Source organism: Otolemur garnettii, unplaced genomic scaffold (assembly GCF_000181295.1).
Source record: "Otolemur garnettii isolate 467f Iridium unplaced genomic scaffold, OtoGar3 scaffold00062, whole genome shotgun sequence".
NCBI lineage: Eukaryota > Metazoa > Chordata > Mammalia > Primates > Galagidae > Otolemur > Otolemur garnettii.
The window spans coordinates 8614808-8633920 of record NW_003852457.1 but is presented as its reverse complement, the minus strand read 5'-3'; the positions used below and the strand labels follow the sequence as shown (position 1 = coordinate 8633920).

Sequence of the window (19113 nt, the reverse complement as noted above, 5' to 3'; positions counted from 1 at the left end):
GCCACATACACCTAAGGTGGTGGGTTCAAATCCAACCTGGGCCCACCAAAAAAAGACAGCTGCAACCGAAAAATAGCCAGGCATTGTGGCGGGCGCCTATGGTCCCAGCTACTTGGGAGGCTGAAGCAGGAGACTTATTTGAGCCCAGGAGTTGGAGGTTGCTGTGAGCTGTGATTCCACAGCACTGGACCCAGGGGGACAGCTTGAGGCTATCTCAAAAAAAAAAAAAAAAAAGGCTTGGCGCCTGTGGCTCAAGTGGCTAAGGCACCAGTCACATACACCTAAGGTGGCAGGTTCGAATCCAGCCCGGCCTGCCAAACAACAAGGATGGCTGCAACAACAAAAAAAAAGAGCTATGTCCAGTGGATCACATATATCAGTTCCAAGAGATGACATGGGTATGAGACTTTTCTGGGCTGTCTGCTCAGTTTCCTAGTAAACCTAAAATTGCTGCAAAAACTGAAGTTTAACACCCGCCAAATACCATGGTCTTTATAAGCCTATCTGCGTACTTCCCTGTGATCAACAGGTCAGACCAAGTGCTAGGCACTGCTCTTCCTGAGGAAACTGTGTGGTCCCTCCTGGGACTTGGACTTTTGAGAGCTCCACTTTCCAATTCCTCTAAAATGCCAAATTCCCAATGAACTTTCATTTCTAGTATCACGGTTAGCAGTTTTTAAATGAGTTATTTTTACCTAATAAAAACATGTAGATTTAAAAGAGTAAACCCTGGGTAAACAACCCAATTTAGAAATGGGCAAACAGTAGGCTCAGTGGCTCAGGCCTGTAATCCCATCACGTGGAGAGACAAAGCTGGGAGGATTGTTTGAAACCGTAAGTTCAAGACCAGCTTGGGCAAAGCAAAAAATAGAAAAATTAACTGGGGCTTGGTGCCTGTGGCTCAAGCGGCTAAGGTGCCAGCCACATACACCTGAGCTGGCGGGTTCGAATCCAGCCCAGGCCTGCCAAACAACGATGGCTGCAACCAAAAAATAGCTGGGTGTTGTGGTGGGCACCTGTAGTCCCAGCTACTTGGGAGGCAGAAGCAAGAGATTCGCTTGAGCCCAGGAGTTGGGGGTTGCTGTGAGCTGTGATGCCACGACACTCTACCCAGTGTGACAGCTTGAGGTTCTTTCTCAAAAAAAAAAAAAAAAAAAAGAAAAAAGAAAAGAAAAATTAACTGGGCATGGTAGCACCTACAACCTATAGTCAACTACTCAAGAGGCTACAGTGAACTGTGATGAGGCCACTGTACTCCAGCCTGGCTTGAGGTACAGAGTAAGATGTGTCTCAGAAAGAAAAAAAAAATGACAAAAGGTTTGGAGATTCCTCCTGAGACAAATGGCCAAAAGGTGCATGAGAGACCCTTGGTACCTACCTGTAGCCATCAAAGAAATGCAAATCAACAGGGCGAGATGCCACCTCACACCCAAAAGGACACTGGAATCCAAAGGACTTGGAGTGCAGCCACTGGGCACTCACTGGCCATCAGTGAGAAGGCTCAATGCTGGCCATAGTGAACAGCCTGGTGACCCATTGCAAGTTAAACATGGAGTCCCCATGACCCTGAAGGCCCCCAGATGTATCGCCAAGAGTTGAAAGGTGTTGTCCTCAGAGGCTAGACATGGTGGCTCACACCTGTATTTCTAGCAATCTGGGACGCTGAAGCTGGTGTATTGCCTGAGCTCACAGGTTCGAGACCAGCCTGAGCCAGAGCAAGGCCTTGTCTCTAAAAATAGCTGGGTATTGTAGTGGGAACCTGTAGTCCCAGCTATTCAGGAGGCTGAGGTAAGAGAATCACTTGAGCCCAAGAGTTTGAAATTGTTGTGAGCTGAGCTACAATGCCACAGCACTCTACTGAGGGCAACAAAGTGAGACTGTCTCAAAAAAAAAAAAAAACAACTTGTCCTCAGATGGCCTAGAGCACTGGGCTACCCTTGTGACCCCGCCTGAGAGCCCTGAGAGTCCTCAGTACAGTGTGGACTGCTTTGCACTGGGATACAGCAACAAATCCTTCTTGCTGTTCCTGAATGCCCCCAGTTCTTGCCCTAGCAGTTTGCTCTCAAAGCTGTGCCAGGTGCTGTGGGCACCTGTACAGGGCTGTGGGGCTCCTCAGCCAGAGGACATGGGCCCTCCTTGCACGTGACAGCCTCCACATCTAAGGAGGGAAATGATAGAACCTGCAAACAGTGACAAGCCACCTACAGCAATCCCTAACACAACTCAACAATTCCAAAAGTTTATTTCCTTAAATTGGTATTACATAACGTAACGCAAAAGGGCAGGGATCACACAAAATTTGTTTTAAAATAGACAAAGGGTCTTTCGTGGAGAACATACGACCAGGAGGCAGCGTTTGTGAGGCTGGGGCACCCAGAACCCACTCAGACTCACGCAGACAGGCTCACGTGGCTGCCAACAGAAGCAACAAGGGACTAGGAAGCAGGTAAGGCTCCCAGCAGCACCAGCTCCCCAGTGGTTCTGGATTCCAGTCAGCCACAAAATAATAAATACCAACATATTACGCACAGCAAGGTAAAAATAAAGTCATCAAGGTGATAAAGAAACAAGTCAGCGGGTAATTTTCTTCTTTTGAGTCCAAGCACAGTGGCAATATTTCAAGTATTGCAAAGAAAAACACGTGTGTGTATCTTGTCTGTGTATGTGGCTATGACCTTTGCACCCTCGAGTACAGGACCCAGCACTGTGGCCTCTTGGGGATACATTCAAGTGGATGCAGGCCCCCCCAGAACCCAGAGGGCAGTCTTCTCTGGACCCGTGGCAGCTGCTGGGACATGGCTGGGAGGAACCAGACCCACACTATGCCCACTTGCCAAGGTGCAGCTTAGACACCAAGACCAACCGGGAACGGCAGCTGGGGCTCTTGCATGGTGAGATTCCCTGCTGCACGTGTGCTTGTCCTTGCCTGTCCCGTGCTCAGGTGGGGTGGCTGTTGCACGTGCCTACCCAGCTGCTGAAACAGGGCAGGACTGGGAGACAGAGCCAGATGCAGGCACACACAGCAACTACCCAGACAACAGTCTCATCACCTGCCTCAGAGCCATCTGCCTCCAGCCTGGCCTAGCCCAGGCCCCACTCTCCCAAAATTATTTCTGAAACACCCACAAGTTTTTTCCTTTAAAGAAAAAATGAGCTGCATAAAAGTAAGACACATTTTAGGAATAAAGTGTGAAAAATTATGATGTCTATTTTGGGTTTAGAAGCATGGTGCTTCCAGCTGTCTGTCCCTAAAAGAACATCTGAACAAGAGGACCGTGTCTCCCCTCTGGGTGGTGGCCCCATGCACGGTGGAGCCTGCTTTCTTTCTAAGGTCCAGACACAGGGGTTGGACATGCCAGTATTCCCCGCACACGCCCACACACGCTCAGGGTGCCATTGAGTACGTGTGTGGATATGTACAAATGCCTTGGGACAGCCACCAGGAACCATCTCCTGGCAGTCTGAGAGGAAGCCGAGGTTCCCAAATCTCAAACTGCATAAAGTGCTCGGGTGATTTACAAAGCTGGGTAGGTGCCTCGGAGAGGTTCCTGGGGAGGTGGGAAGCCAGGAGGCTGCACCCCTCTTCCAGGGCAGGGTGACTGTGCAGGTCTGGCCGTGAGGAAAATCTTGCTTTGGCTTCAAGTCAGCAACGCTGTCTGGAGGACTTGCTTGTCCTGAGGGCTCCCTGGGGGCTCCCAGTGGTGGATGCCCATACACACCTGCCACCTCTGGGCACTGAGCCTGCAGTTGGGCAGCTAGAGAGATAAGTTCTGAGATTCCTACCTGCAGGGCAGGCAGCTAGCCCAGTGTCCTGCAGTCCCTGCCCCAAATGGTAGCCCAGGAGGTGGAGACCCCCAGCTGTGCGGCTCCACTCAGTGTCCTGCTCAGTCCGGCCAGCATGCTAACCCACCCCCAGGGCTTGGCAGAGGACATCCAACCCCTGGGCACAGCAGGCCAGGCTCTGAGGTCAGGCACAGATGCCGGTCAGCAGGGCCGAGAGTCTCCGCTCAATGCAAAGTTTGCCTGTGGGGGAAGAGGGGATAGGAAGGAGTCAGAGAGCATGAGGCTGACACTGGGGTACCCACCCTGGCCGAGCCCTGCCTACCACCCCATACCTGCTAAATCCTCTACAGCCCTAGCACTTACACTTGGCCACATTCTCAATGTCCGCCTGATCTGAGAGCATGTGCTGCAGCCCCTCCAGAAGCAGCAGGGCCTTGTGGTAGCGTGGCACACAGCCCTCACGGTGCTGGAACATCTCATCCAGGGCAGCTGACTGCACCTGCAGGGCAAGGGCAGAGGCTGGACCCTCAATTGGCTCTAGGGACAGCACAGTGCCAAGATCTGATGTGGGCACCAGTGCCCCCCTCCCCAGAAGCCCCTGTGCAGGCTATAGGTGCTACTCAGAGTCAAATCCTAGCCCAGCAGCACAGCTATAGCACCATCAGCATCAGTATCACACAGCCTAAGGTCACTCCTGCCAGAGGGAGAGGGCAGCTGGGGCGTGTGGGGAGGAGCTCTCTCTAATTTGTTTTAATTAGTTTTCACTGTATGCATGAATTTTCCTAAAAAAGAGATGCTACCCCACAGGTTCTACCCCACCTACTCCTGGCTCCCTACACGTGCCTGCATTGGGTTGCCTGAGATGGCTCTTTTGGAAGCTGAAGACCAGATCTCTGAATCATATTTGGGGAAACTGAATCTCAGGAAACATGTGGCTGGGACCCACCCTAGCTGTGCAGCAGGTACAACAGAGGACACGCAAGTGAGGTCAAAAGCCAAGCCAAACACAAGTGTCCTGTGGGATCATAGAGGAAACTGGGGCCATCATGCTTTATTCTTGAGACTTCCAGGAGCTAGCTGGGCCAGGATACCCCAAAGTCCACAAACCTGTGGGCATCCATCCTAGATACTCCCTGGCCCCTGCCTGCCCCGTACCATCTGCACAGCATGGCTAAAGATGAGCTTCTCAGCAGTGATGCTGTGGACGCGGTCCAGGAGCCGTTGCTTGTCCAGGAAAAAGCGTTGTAGCCGCAGGCTCAGGCCCTGGCAGGACACCACGCTGGCCTTGTACAACTCGTTCAGCCTGCGCACCACTGTGGGGGGAGGCAGCTGGTCAGCCCTGGCCCTCCCTCAACAGGGGACCATGATAACGAAGAGGAAAAGGGCGGAGCCTATGCAGACCATCAACAGGCCTAAGGATAGGCTAGGAACACAGGTTCTGTCCCAAGTACACAGCCTAGCGGGTATGTGGGCAACAAAGGGCAGAAGAGGTTAAAAAGGCAGGGGTGCAGGTAGAGCATGTTCCTTCCTCATCATGTCCAGGGCCCTCCCTATCTCTCAGTGTGAGGCTGGGCTGGCCATTTGGCCAGCTGTGTCTGACACCCCACTCTACAGCTGGGCCTTGCCCTAGGGACCAGTGGGGGCCTCATTGACGCCCACCACTCTCCCCAACACCACCTCCGGCTTTGGCATGGCTGGGCCTACACCCTGGGCACCCTGGGGCCTCACCCTGCTTCACAGTGGATGACAGGCAGAGCTTGCCAGCTCGAATCTGGTCAATGGCAGTCTGTAGGCCTGAGGACAGCAACTCGGCCACCTTCAGATACAGCACAAGCTGCTCTGCAAAGCTGTAGGGAGGCAGGTCTGTCAGAAGCACAGGACCTAGCCCCCAGGATACCACCATCCGCCCTGGCCAGCACGCACCCCCATTCGCGGCTCAGTAGGCTGATCTGGTCGGCCACCACGCTCTCCTGAAGCTGGTAGTCAGGGTCTCCAGCTGCCTCGCCAGCACTGCCCTTCAGGGCTGCGATCTCCAGGACATGCTGTGCGAACAGGAGCGTGCAGCGCAGGCTGTGCAGGGTCTCCGTGTGCTCTTGCTGGGGAGAACCAGGGTCAGGGGCTTGGCTGTCAGCTAGGAGGGGCCCCAGGGATGAGCTGGGGAAAGGGGCTGGGACTCCCACATGCAATCCTGGCAGCAAGGTGTTGGCACCCACTTCAGCAGGAATGAAGCCTTCCCCAGCCCCATCTCACCTCCATGAGGGTCTCTTCAGGGAGGTCAGGGGCCTCAAAGGTTACAGCCCCTTCCAGGTTGGCGGCGATGGGGTCAGCAAAAGTGCAGCAGTGGCTAGGGAGCTCAGGAGTGGCCTCGCTGCAGGCCCCAGGCACCAGGTGGCGAGCAGAGGAGGAACTCGAAGAGCCCACTGTGGGCAGACGGTTGGTAAGTGGCATACCAGAACTCCTCCACCCCAGTGCCAGATGGGCCTTGGGTTACATGCTGCTGGGCCCTGAAGCCACAGCAGAAGACATAACAGGCACTGGACCACAGGATGCCCACCAGGATACCCCAGTCCTCCCATCAGGCCAAGGTCTCTATCTGTAGATTTTTCTTTTTTTTTTTTTTTTTTTTTTGAGACAGAGCCTCAAGCTGTCCCCCTGGGCAGAGTGCCATGGCATTACAGCTCACAGCAACCTCCAACTCCTGGGCTCAAGCGAGTCTCCTGCCTCCGCCTCCCAAGTAGCTGGGACCACAGGCGCCCGCCACAACGCCCGGCTATTTTTTGGTTGCAGCCGTCATTGTTGTTTGGCGGGTCCGGGCTGGGGATTCGAACCCGCCACCTTAGGTGTACGTGGCTGGCGCCTTAGCCGGTTGAGCTATAGGCGCCGAGCCAGATTTTTCAAGATATAAGCAGCTTCCTCAGCCTGCCTCAGGCCCTGGGGCCACAGTGTAGTGACCTCTAAGTTAAAGGAATTCCCCTCAGCCCAAATGCTCTCACACCCAAAAGGGACACAGCCTTAGCCCAAATCAGCTCTCACCTGAGAACATTCTGGTGCGGGGGCCCTGGGGCGGTGTGGTCCCACTTGGGGGGGAGCCCACCGTGAAGACCACGGGAGAGGGGCTGCTGGCGCCCCCTGCACGGGCTCCCGGGTGCAGGCTCCCTCCAAAGCCAGCAGAGGGCGCTGGGAGAACAACAACCAGATCAGGACTGTCCCCAGGGGCCACCACCTATTACCCTCCCCCTAAGCTCCTCCTACTACACACACCTATCTCCATGGGCTTCTCCTGAAGGCTGTCAGTGCTGCCGGAGTCTGGGGCCTGTGTCCCAAATGCAGCCTTCAGGAGTAAGTCGGTGAGGCGGCTGGTGCTAAAGGACCTGCAGGAAGGGGCTATGACCTAGGGTTCTCAGCACTTGCTGCATATGCAAGGCAGGGGCTGTACCTCCAGGGCCCAACCCAGCCTATCCTGGCCCAACCTCACTGGCACCTACTCCAGGCCAGGCACATACATCATCTTATCTCCCTCATGAGGAAGGCACCACTGCCACCCACCTCATAGCCAGATGCAGAGGTTTAAAAGGGAGTGACCAGGCTAGCCACAGGGGGACCCAGGCTCCAACCCTCAAGCTTACAGCAGGACAACACTGAGAGCACACCATCAAGAATCCATGTCCATGCCCCCACCCCCACTTACCGGCCAAATGGGCCTTTGGTATCCTCACTAGGCCGCAGGCCCGGGCCCAGCTGCTGTCCCTGGAAAGGCCCCATCTCTGAGAGGTCAGGCAGAGTCCGGTTCCTTGGGGGTGTCACCACCACACCCTGCCGAGCCAGGAGGGTCAGCAGATTCTGGGAGCTAGGTGTCTTGGGGAAGTCAACCGCGGGCACAGCCTGGGGGTGGGGAAATGAAGCTGAGGATCACTCTCACCTGCAGCCTCTTTCAGCACACATGACAGCTGGGAAAAAGGGCAGCAGCTAAAGGACCCAGCAGAGACATAGAGCTGTGGCCAGGGAGAAAGGAACCTCCTGCAGCAGAGCCACCCCCCAGGATGGCCATGCCCACCCCATCCCTACCCTGGCACTGAGGGTATCCATTACCTTGGTCGGGGAGCCCAGGATGGGGGGCAGGGGGTTCCTCTGCAGGAAGTCTGGCAGCTTGGGAGAGCCGCGCAGGGTCCGGCAGGATGGCAGCCCATGGGGTGGCTGGGGAGGGCTGGCCTGTGGGGTGCTGAGCATAGCGCCCAGAGGGTCTGTGGGGGGCTTGGGCAGCTTGGGGCGGACAACGTGCAGGTCGGACAGGTTGGGGGCGCTATGCAGGCGGCTGCCGAGTCCAGAGGAGCGGGGAGAGTGCTCAGGCACAGAGGAGCCTGTGGACATGGGGCCTGTCACCACCCAGCAGCCCACTGGACAGGACAGCACCACCACTGCCATGACCACTGCATAGAGACCTCTTACAGCAACACAAGCTAAATCCCTCAATCAATTCATCCTCTGACCTCCCGGCCACCCTTGGAGAGCACATCTACTCTCTGCCTCAAAGAAATACATGGCATGAGTCAGGGCCTGCAAGGTTTGGGGTTGTTAAGGCCCCTTTGCCCTTCTGCTTGTAAGAAACAAGGGCTAGGAGACAGGCAGAGCATGGTGCAAGTGAGCCCAACCCCCCATCCCCAGGCAGCACCCACCTGGACGAGGGGACCTGCCAGGCCGCATCTCGGCTCCTTGTGGGGAGGGCGCCCTGTTCCAACCTGGCCGCTCAGGGATGGTCCCAACTTGGGGAAGAGAGGCCAAGGTCAGGCTGTGACAGAAAGGCTATGCATCAGTCACCTCACCCCTCCTGCCAGTTCCTGCCCATAGCTTACCTTGTGGAGATGGTGTGTAGGGCCGGCCCCCGCCCAAGGACAATTTCCTTGCCAGGACAGCTCCATGCTCTGTGGGGGCTGGAGGCGACGGGCTGGCTCGCATAAAGCCCAGGGGGCTGGTGCTGCCGGACCTACGGATGGCAGAGGACCTGCAGACAAGGTGCATGTGAGAACGTGCCTCACGTGGCCAGCATGATGCCAGAAACTCCTCATCATTGTGCTCTCTCTGCCCTAACTACAGCCTTGCCAAAGGCCACAGGGGAGGGGCCAAACCTTTGCCATGCTGCTGAGGTGACAACCAAGAGGGTGGAGCATCCCAGCACTTCCCAAGGCACCCTCACCCTGAGGGTACAGGCCCTCTAAGGACAACCACCAACCCACACAGCCTTCCACAAACTACAGAAAAGGGGTTCTGCATTCCATTATGCTTTTGTCTGTTGATATGTGCCGAAATATAGGCTTTGTAAACTCAAGACACTTTACTGGCATATATCAGAAAGATGTCAAAATAAGCAGAATCCCACTATGCTGACAAAGGAAATGGTATTGCTGAGTCAGTGCACAGTCTGCACTAGTGCGCATGCACGATGCCCCTGCTTTCTCCAGGGGGGCTGCAATATGGCTCTTGCCATATGACCTGGGTGGGACACAACTGACTCCCTGGGACACTGAACTCACCGGGGTGTCTGGTACTGGGTGGGTGACTGCAGGTTCTGTTCAATGCGCTGGTAGTTCTGCACCTGAGTAGGCACTGGAATGGGCACAGAGGCACCATACCTGCTGCTGGAGAATGGACCAGCCCGGCTGTGGTGGGAAAGGAGTCGAGGTCATAAGGACCAAGCACAGATAAAACCCAGGTCTAAACCCAGGTTCAGGCCACACCGGGCCACCTGCAAACTCCGGAAAAGGCAACTTTCCCACCTTTGCACTGTGGCCATTTGGGCTGCAGCCTGTTCACACCCTACCCTGGATCCCCAGTCTGTGCCCAGCTAGCCAGTGGGAGATACCTGCAGCACAAGCTGAACCAGTGCTACCCAGCAGGCTTAAGGTGACAATGGTGCTGCTGACCTGGAGTCCTGGGTTGGTTCCCTCTCCTACCCACCTGCCCTTCCACTATGATCCCCATTGGACCCTCCAAGTAGGGCCTAGAGACCTACAGGCCTCAAGAAGGCAGGGCCTATGGGCATCAAAGGCCAGGAGGCCATGGCAATGATAGGATGTCCAGCCTCTACTCTGGGCTGGCTCACAGCGCCCCTTGCCAGGGCTCCTCTTACCCTGAAGGGCTGGGAGAGCTGCTGCAGGGTGGGGATGGAGATGGGGTCCGGCCGTGGCTCTCCAGGCCAGCAGAGGCCACCAGTGAGCTCCTAGAGGGGCAGAAGGCCAGGCAGAGGGGCTGTCAAGCCTCTAGTGGTGCATGGCCCACAGAGGGCACCGCAGTTATCAGCTCTTCCCCAACTACCTGACCCCAGGAATGGGGAGAGCCAGGCAGAGGTAACACTGGCTACTTCCCAGGATGCCGCTTCTTTCCCCAGAACAGAGGGCTCAGGGAGGTACTCACCCGCTGCACATCAGACTGTCCGGCGGGGGCTTGGCACCAGCCACCTCGGCCACCAAGTCAGCTGCAGGTAGGAGATGACAAGCCTGGACTACAAGTTCTCTGTGACCACTTTGGCCCTCCCCCATCCCACCCCACCCCTGACTTTCTCCCCACAGTGGGATGCAAGATCACACAGCAGCCCCACCCTGTGCAGGGAGCAGCCTACACTGGCTCCGGTTGCCCCTGGGCAGCTAGAGCACTGCACTCCCTACTGCCCCCCACTCCCACTGTGCTCCCTCTGTGTCACTGCACTTAAAAGACCCTGGGTCCCTGGTCCCCAGCCCTCAGCCAACTCTAGGCAGGAGGATGAGGCTAGGTGTCCACAGCCCCCAGTCTAGGCCCAAACCCTTCCAGAACACCAGGCTCCTGCCTGAGAGGGCTCTGCCCCTATCTTCCTACTATCCTAAAGACAGTGAAGGGCACCAGGAGCTGGGTTGACAGCAGATGTCCAGAGCTCAGTGCACACCACTCATTCCTAGTGGACCCCATGGCCAGTGCCAACTCATCCCTGGTCCCTGAATTCTCAGGTTAGCCAAGGACAAAGAGAGGAACTGCCAGAATGAGGGGCTCTGAAAGGTGCAGAGGACCCCAGGCCTTCCCCCACAAGCCTCAGTACCTGCATTCCAACCAGCATGGGAATGACACATTTGCAGGGTGCAGGCCTGGCCCAAGGGGTGGCAGGAGCAGCCCTTGCCTGCCAGGACCAAGGCCCAGGGTCAATGACTACCCACTGACCGCTGGAAGGTCTTGCCTTTGCCTCTATGAGTGGTTTGAACAGAGATGGCCTTCCTGGCCAAGCTGAGCTGTGCCAGAAATTCCCAGAAGCCTTTCCTGAATGCCCATAGAATGAAACAGGTCTGGACCACACACACCTACCCACCCCCTGCCCAGCAGGCCCCTGACCTGGAAAGTGGGCTGGGACAATGACAAAGTCATCCGTGTCGCAGGAGGAGTCCTTGCTGCCACCTGAGTCCCGGGAGCCATGCAGGAAGCCAGTGGCATCAGCGGGGGAGGTCAGGGTCTTCTGCAGCTGCTGCATCTCCCCCAAGGACTGGGGGTCAGAGGAAGGGCTGGTCAGCCAGGTCTCAAGGACCCCTGACACCCTGGAGAGGAAAGCTCATTCTTCCAGGTCAGCCCAGGTTCTCAGTTAGGACCAGAGAACACTGTGGGCTGAGGAAGGGATTCTGTGTGTTCTCCTTCCCATGGGCTGCTCTTTCCTCTTCTCCTTAAACTTCCAAAACCCACACTGAAGGCTGGCTTTGATCCCACTGGGAACAGTCGCCTGTGTGGAGCACCCCTTACCCCTGAAGGAAGCCATCTGACCCAAAGCTTACGTGGAGGCCCTGTACTTGGACGTGTCCACCATCTGTCCCTCTATCATTCATTTCTCCATCACTATAGCTGTGTGAACAGGTGCTATGGGGGATGTCTGGTGCAGAAGCCACCACAAGGGGTTCTGCTCCATGGAGCACAGCACTGTGCTAAGGCCCAACGTACACTGGCCTGGTTGTGGCCAACTCCTAAGCACAGCCCAAGAACGCACCTAAGCACAGCCCAAGAACGCACCATACTCAGGAGGGGTTCCAGGGTAGCTGTGCAGGGGTCAACTTGCCCCACGTCACCAGAACAGTCATCCCAGGAGGACCTGGATGCTGATGCCTCAATGCCCAAACACAGCATTGTAGGAGTGCTAAGACAAGACAGATGGACAAACAGGGCTTAAGCCCTGGTCACTAAGCACCACCATAACCCCCCAGCCTGCACCATGAGTCTGATGGGAGATAGGAGGGGAAGAGGTACACCTGCCAGGTCCCACGACTTTGCCCCAAACAGCCAACACAGTGCGCACAACCCTGTAGACCACACCTTGCCATCAGCCTCTGGATGTGGAGAAGGACCAGTCAGTGCCAGAGAGGCTTTCATCTATTTCTAATGCTTCAACATTCCACAGAGAACATGTTCATTCATCTGTTTCTCAGGGCTCACGTAGAAAGAGAAATCAGGGCGGTGCCCAAGTGGGGCCAAGGCTGGGACTGAGACTCACCGGTGGGGAGGCCAGGTGGGAGGTGGAGCTGCTGCTGGAACTGCTGCCAGACCCCGAGCTCGGGTAGGAGGGCACAGGTACAGGTGGGGCTGGGGGAGAAGTGTGGGTCAGCCTGTAGTATCCTGCCACCCCCACACTGAGGACACTGCTCCCAGAACCATCCCAGGGACAGGACAAGGTGAACTACACCCTCCACCCACAGCTGTCCCAAAGGACCATCCCCCAGCTTATCCCCTGGCTGTGACCTATGTAGACCCTCAGCAGTTCCACCCTTCCCAAGCCTCCTGGGTGGAGGCTGCGGCCCCCTCCTTCCCAGAGAGGCTGCAGCAGGCTACACCCAATCCCTAGACCAGCATAAGGGGCCAGGCCAGACCTGTGGGGAGGGTGCTCAGGCCCTGCCAGGGGCCTAGGGAACCCACAGACACTCACACTTCTTGACTGATGGGCTGGCCTCGAGGAAAGGGTGATGGAAAAACTCATCTGCAGGAAGAGGGGTAAGGTCTCAGGAGGACCACATCTGCAGGTAGCTGGCTGTGACACCAGGCTGGGCGCAGAGACAGAGCCCCCAGGCAGCTTCTTAACATATCTGGCCAGCCATGTCAACCCAGGCTACCGTCACCCACCTGCCCCAAGTTGGTCTTCCCAGCAGCACATCTCACTGCAAAACCAGGGCCTGGTAGCCTCTGGATAGATGAGAAGCCAGGGGCCCTAGGGGTCTCACTGCCATCCCATAGGCCAGAGGCAGCCCCAGGAATCTGGGTGCCCAGACTCAGGTCTGCCAGGTGACAGTGGCTGGAGACTGTGCCTGCTGTCCATGCTGGGCTTTCAGAGGGACCAGTGTCCCAGTGTGGTATGGGGCACGGGAGACAGCTCTCCATGGAATTAGTGAAGGCTGCATGAGTGGATGAGGAGGGTACACCTGAGAATGTATTCCCCTCAAACCTGCCCAGGAGGATGCTCACCGAAGTCCATGCGGTCTTTGTGGTTGCGCTGGAGCAGAGCCAGCAGCAGCTGCCTTAGGGGGGCCGATGTCTCCCGTGGGATACTGCATGAAGCCAAGAGAACACAAGGCTGACCATGGAACCCACTGAGAAAGCCCCAGGGGGTAAGGGGGAGTATAGGAGAGGTGCTTACGTGGGGATCAGTGTCTTGTTCTTCTCATAGAACAGGCGGAGGTCCTGAGGGCTGCTGGCCTGGCAGGTGAGGACAGGGTCAATGGCCCAGTCCTTGGGGAGGCAGGGCCAGACCACATGCCTGTGTCCAAACCCCACCTCTGGCCCCCAACCAGAGTGCGGCCTGTGGGGTGTTCTTGGGCCTGATAGGCCCCATGGGCTGCAAGAGGGACAGCTGACCCTCCCCTCCAAGAGCTGAGGCATGGGGTACAATCCAGGGTTGTGGTACCGTTGGCTATTGGCTGTTTGAAATTAAGAGCCATCCATTCCCTGGCCCCACAAGCACTGGCCCTGCCTGGTGGATCTGATTTCTAACACACACACTCAACTCAGCCACCCATGCACTCCCTGAGCACCTGCCATGCTTGACACCATCCAGGCACTGGGATGCAGCAGGGGACTTCACAGGGCTAATGTCCCCTGGGGTGGTCAGCTCTCCCCAAGACAGAACAGGGCAGGGGTTACTGGTGGCTCAGCCAGTGCAGGGTTGGCACAGGAGGCACACCCTGCTGTCCATATGCAGCCTTTGGCACAGCTCCCACATAAATTGCCCTCATGCTAGAGATCACAACACCATTTAGTGGGTCACAGCCAGCACTGGCAGCAAGGGAAGACAAAGAGGAGACCTATGCATGCACATGTACACAGCACAAGCTGGTGAGACACTGGGTACACTGAACTGGCCACCAAGAGATGTGGCCTCAGCTCTGAGCAGGAGAGTGACATGAACCACCAAGGAAGACCCATGGGATTTCAGTGAACAATGGGCAGGCAGGGCAGGGGCTGTCAGCCAGAGCTGCAGTGCAGAATGCGAGGGCCACCCTAATCCCTTGCCCTCTGGACTGCTGGTACCCCTCACCTGGAAGGGTGCCTTCCCTGTCAGGCACTGGTAGACAATAGTACCGATGCTCCACAGGTCTGCCTTCCCATCATAGTGTTGGGACATGATGACCTCAGGAGCCTGCAGCACCAGAAACACGGGTCAGGACCAGGACAGGCACCAGAGCTCACTGGCCACAAACAGGTGCCAGCCAGGCACCATCCAGAGCACGTGCCTGCCAGGCATTAGTCATTGGGGCCTGGCCTGCTGCCCTGGGGACCCAGTAGGGTAGGGGCCATACGCACCATGTACATGGGGGAGCCGCAGAGCGTGGCTGCCATCATGTTGCTCTGGAGATACCGGGCAAACCCAAAGTCAGCTGCAAGAAAGACACAAGTCAGGACAGCCGTAGCTGGGGTCATCCACCTTGGGAACTGCCCGGGGAGGCATGACCCCAATGGGCCTCACCGATCTTGACACGGATGTTATTGGGGTTGGCCCGGCGCCCACCAGGGTTGGACAGCAGGATGTTCTGGGGCTTCAGGTCACGGTGGATGATGCCCTTGCTGTGTAGAAGCCGCATGGCACCAGCAATCTGCTGCAGGAAGAGCCTGATGGTGTCCTCACTCAGCGTCCGCATGGCTGCAGGGAGATGTGGCTAAGAGGGTACCCAGACACCCCACTCCATGGGCAGACATGATGGGAAGTAAAGGCCAGACTGGCCACAGCCTGCTCATCAGGCAGCAGGCAGACCACCTTGCAACTTGGAGAGCTGCTGTCAGTCCCCTGTTGCAATCCTGCTCACCACCCACTCAGTCCTGGCCCAACCCAGGCCTCTTTGTCCAGAGCTCAAAAGTACAATGGCAGGTGGACAGAGCACCCCCTGCCCTTCCCCACTTCAGGGCTAGGTCTCTCTTCAGAGACCTAGAGGCTTACATTCATTTGCACACACATGTTCAGACAGCCATACAGATTCATGTGGACATACACACACAGGACATATAAGCACCCCTGACAGCCTTACAACTAGCCCTAAGATAGACCAGCCCTCCAGATGAGCCCCTGTACCTCCCCAACCTCCCTCCCTGCCTTCATAGGGCAACGGTACTGAAAGTAAGCCTGGTTCCCACCTAACACCTGTGGAACCTGAAAACCAGCCAGGGACTGCCTAGCCACTGAAGGTCACTGTCCCAGCAGGCAGCATGGCAGCCACAAGATTAAGAGTAAACACTGGGTGGCAAGGCTCAGCATGCCCGGGCCACGTGGCGAGCCAGGGCAGTTGCCAGCTCAGAGTACCCAGGGCCAGCACCCTTTGGCTTTGGCCAGCCGTCAGAGGGCACTACCCAGCCCATATCATGAAGGACCCTTACAGCTTAAGTCTGCCCTGATGGCTCAGCCAGCCAGCCTGTCCCCAGCCAGAGTCCCCAACACAGAAGGCAAAGATGCCAGAATAGGAGCCCTACAGCCCCCACCCACAACATGCCCTGCTGGCTCCTCTCCTCCAGTTCTGTTCCCTGGCCTTTCTCATCTCCCCTGGCTCTGGACATAGGCCTGCCATCTGGCTAATATGAAGCTCTGAACTCCCCAACCTCAAGAATGGTCCTATGGTCTGAATGTGTCCCTCAAAATTTGTGTGCTGAAATCCTCACCCCCAGTGACAGTATTAGGTGATGGGGCACTGAGGGGTGATCAGATCAGTGAGCTCAGAGCCTTCATGGATGAGGCCTGCAGGAGTCTGTCTGCAGTCTTCCAGCACCTTCACCCCAGATGTCCCAGCCCTGGAGCTGTGAGCAATAAATCTGTTCGTAAGTTACCCAGCCTAGGGCACTTCACTGTAGCTGCCCCAACAGACAGGGACAGATAGCCACTCCATCCTTCCTTGAATCACCTGTCTGCCTACCACCTCCAGACCACTAAGACGCTGCACTTGGAAGGATGTCCAAATGTACTTCTCACCTCCATACCCAGCAAGCACCTGTAGCTCAGACCCACCTGACAGGGCCGCATCAACACTGCAGTTGTCCCCACCCCAGCTGTGTCCTCCTCAGTGACAACCCCTGCCAGGCCCCCTGCACAAACACCTGATGCCTCGTAGACCCAGCTCCACTAAGCTAAGGCCAGATGCTACCCTTCCAGCTATGACATGCAATGCCCACTGCAAGACCCACCACACAAGCACTGGTCCGTCTCTGTGCCCTCCCCACATTCAGAGACCTAGCTATTTGGTCATAGTCATCTCCTGAGCATGTGGGAGACAGCTGGATGGACAGTGACCTAAGCCTACCCCTTACACCCATCCCAGAAGGTGCTACTGGAGAAGGCCCAGCAGCCTGAACAGAGGGGCACCTCAGGCCAGACTATGTCTGAGCTGAGCCAGGATGACCATGTCTACTCACTGTGCAGGTAATCAGCCAAGTCCCCACCGTTGCAATACTGAAGAAGACCAAAGACATAAGTCAGTCATGGCTAGGGCCTGGAGACAACTGCCTAGCCCCATCTGTCTTCCTACTCCCACACCTGATGCTGTTCCTGGGTGCTTGAGCACCCCAGGCATGTATTCCCAGCCATGCCCCCTAAAACTCCAGCCATGACCCACCAAGTCTTCCCAAGTCCAGCTATGGCCATTAGCCCAAGGAAACAGAGGCAGCATGGCTACCCACCAACCCACCCTGGCCCCAGGCAACCAGGGGCTACCCTACTCCAGGTGTGTCCAGACTGGTCCTTCCAGCAGGCCCTCCATGGAACTCACCTCCATAACCAGGTAAACAGAATTGGCCATTTCCTATAAGACAAACAAGAGGTGTAACAGGTGGGAGGAAGCACCACCTGAGACTCAAGGTGCCCTCAACACATTGCTGGGCTCTCTGGCTATAAGCAGAGCAGACGTGGCCAGGCCTGGGGGCCCCAGAGCTGCACCAGAGCTTAGCTAGCCAATGGCCAGCGTCAAGAGCGCCTGTAGCCCACGTGGGCTCTGGAGTAGGTGTCTGTTGTGGTCATGGAGGTCTCTGTCATGACTGGGTAAAGGTCCCTGGTGTGCGGTTAATGAGGCTCAGTTTGCTGTCCCCACCCAGTGGAAAGGGTTGAGCCAGAAGTGCAAGCCAGCCATGATCCCCAGACCCAGAGACCACCCAGCTCCTGACTCCAGAATCGAGACAACGACAGATTACAGGCTGGTCCTGCCAGGCTGAGAGGCTCCAAGGCATCCTGCTCCCTCCCCAGCCTGGCCTGCTGGGGGGTGATTCCCCCTCCAACACGGGGAACATGTAGGGCACAGCCAGCTCCTGCTCAGCATGGCCCATATGCAGACCTCTGCCAGGAGCACCACCCACATCGTCCCTCTCTGTCCCTATGAAATGAAGAAAGACACTGGCAGAAGCCCACCATGCCTTCCCTGACAGCCAGCAAGCAACTCACTTCCTCCCACAGCGCCCACCCCACCTCCACCCCGCCACCGCCATAATGCCCTAACACCTAGTGAGAGACAGCCTTGCCAGCCTAAGAGCAAGGCCTTCACACATGGGAGCGAGACCCCTCAAATGGGCAGATAGCAGCAAAAGGAAGCTCCTCCCTAGACCCGACCTCTTACCCACACTTACCCACACTTACAACCCATATCCAGCATACACTCAGAGCTGCCCCATGGCAATTCCAACTCATACCCCAAGGCGCTAGGGGATGCAGGTGGCTGCGCACCAGTCCCAAAGCAAGGGAACTCTGACTATCAGACACCCCCCCAACCTCCTGAACCTTCTCTGTCAACCCTCAGGGACATGCAATGTCCCTACCCTGGCAAGACCAAGGCGGAAGCTCAGGCCTGGGGGTTGGGGGACAGACACATGATGCTGGCTAATGTACCTGGGAATGCAAGAGGCCCCTACCCCCAGAGGTGTGCCAGCAGAGGAATTGGGGGCCAGGTCAAGGACACTGAGGGGCAAGCTGAGGAGGGCAACTCCCTGGGTGGCTGAGGCTGATCCTGCACATGCAGCCCCTCTAACACTGCATGGCCAAAGGGTGCTCTGAAGCCCCAGGCCATAAGCAGGCCCTGCCAGGCTCCTTGCCTCCCTCAGGTGGAAGCATGCCTGGGACCTCCTGCCTGTACTTCCCAGGCCAGCTGCAGGAGAGGTAACCCTGGGGCAGGTTCCTATCTATCCTGGGCTACAGGGAGAAGGACGGGACTCAGAAATAGCTACAGAGATACAACACCCACTCCCTGCTCTGCACCTGCCCCCATCCTCCTTGCGGCCCCTCCAGTGAGCCTGTGCAGTGCCCCAAGACTCTCCTCCCTCTCACCTGCCCTGGGTCACCCTGTCAGCCAGGAGGCAGTGCTTACAGATCCACTCCCTGAGGTGTGACAACCGTGCCAGAGCCCGAGCACCCTCAGCAAAACCGGGACCCACAGGGAAGAGGGATAAAGATGGGAGGGTCTGGGGGAAATGCAAGAGTGGGCAGGGTGGAGGCAGTGTAAGGCATAGACGAAGCGTCCACTCTCCCAGGAGACTGACCCCCAGCACTATAGACAATAAAGTGCCCAGAGCCACAGGCCCTACCACGAAGCTCCCCCTCCTGCTGTCTCTGGGGCAGCTGCCCCTGCACAGCCATACCACACTCCCCCAAGGCAGAACACTCTACACTCCCTGAGGCTGAGTTCACAAATGCCACCCCCTCCACACCTGCATTCCTGGAGCCTAGGTGGGTAATACCTCCTGGGAAGGGGCAGACCCTTGGTGGGCACATGGCAGACTGGGCTGTGGGGTGCCAGCACCCCAGCCTTCTTGGCACTCCTGCCTAAGTCAGTCTCTTAGCAGAGACCATGCCTGTCTCTCTCTCTTTTTTTTTTTTTTTTTTTT

General features: G+C 56.8%; 1 protein-coding gene across 1 annotated transcript in view; it reads right to left on the bottom strand.

Annotated features, from left to right (window-relative positions):
• Positions 1–2225: 2225 nt before the first annotated feature.
• The window catches only part of ULK1 (unc-51 like autophagy activating kinase 1), a 27177-nt gene continuing 10289 nt past the window's right edge, over positions 2226–19113 (bottom strand). The window contains exons 4-28 of the mRNA XM_012807038.2: positions 17016–17048; positions 16663–16699; positions 14735–14908; positions 14572–14645; positions 14306–14407; positions 13409–13467; positions 13237–13319; positions 12704–12754; positions 12275–12363; positions 11134–11281; positions 10192–10252; positions 9908–9997; positions 9312–9437; positions 8634–8782; positions 8457–8543; positions 7873–8141; positions 7472–7665; positions 7045–7154; positions 6817–6960; positions 6034–6203; positions 5707–5879; positions 5512–5630; positions 4939–5096; positions 4147–4282; positions 2226–4023 (exon numbers count right to left, since the gene is read on the bottom strand). Coding sequence (XP_012662492.1) covers positions 3968–4023; positions 4147–4282; positions 4939–5096; positions 5512–5630; positions 5707–5879; positions 6034–6203; positions 6817–6960; positions 7045–7154; positions 7472–7665; positions 7873–8141; positions 8457–8543; positions 8634–8782; positions 9312–9437; positions 9908–9997; positions 10192–10252; positions 11134–11281; positions 12275–12363; positions 12704–12754; positions 13237–13319; positions 13409–13467; positions 14306–14407; positions 14572–14645; positions 14735–14908; positions 16663–16699; positions 17016–17048 — 2892 coding nt within the window. The 3' untranslated portion in view covers positions 2226–3967. The remainder of the gene's footprint in view (positions 4024–4146; positions 4283–4938; positions 5097–5511; positions 5631–5706; positions 5880–6033; positions 6204–6816; positions 6961–7044; positions 7155–7471; positions 7666–7872; positions 8142–8456; positions 8544–8633; positions 8783–9311; positions 9438–9907; positions 9998–10191; positions 10253–11133; positions 11282–12274; positions 12364–12703; positions 12755–13236; positions 13320–13408; positions 13468–14305; positions 14408–14571; positions 14646–14734; positions 14909–16662; positions 16700–17015; positions 17049–19113) is intronic.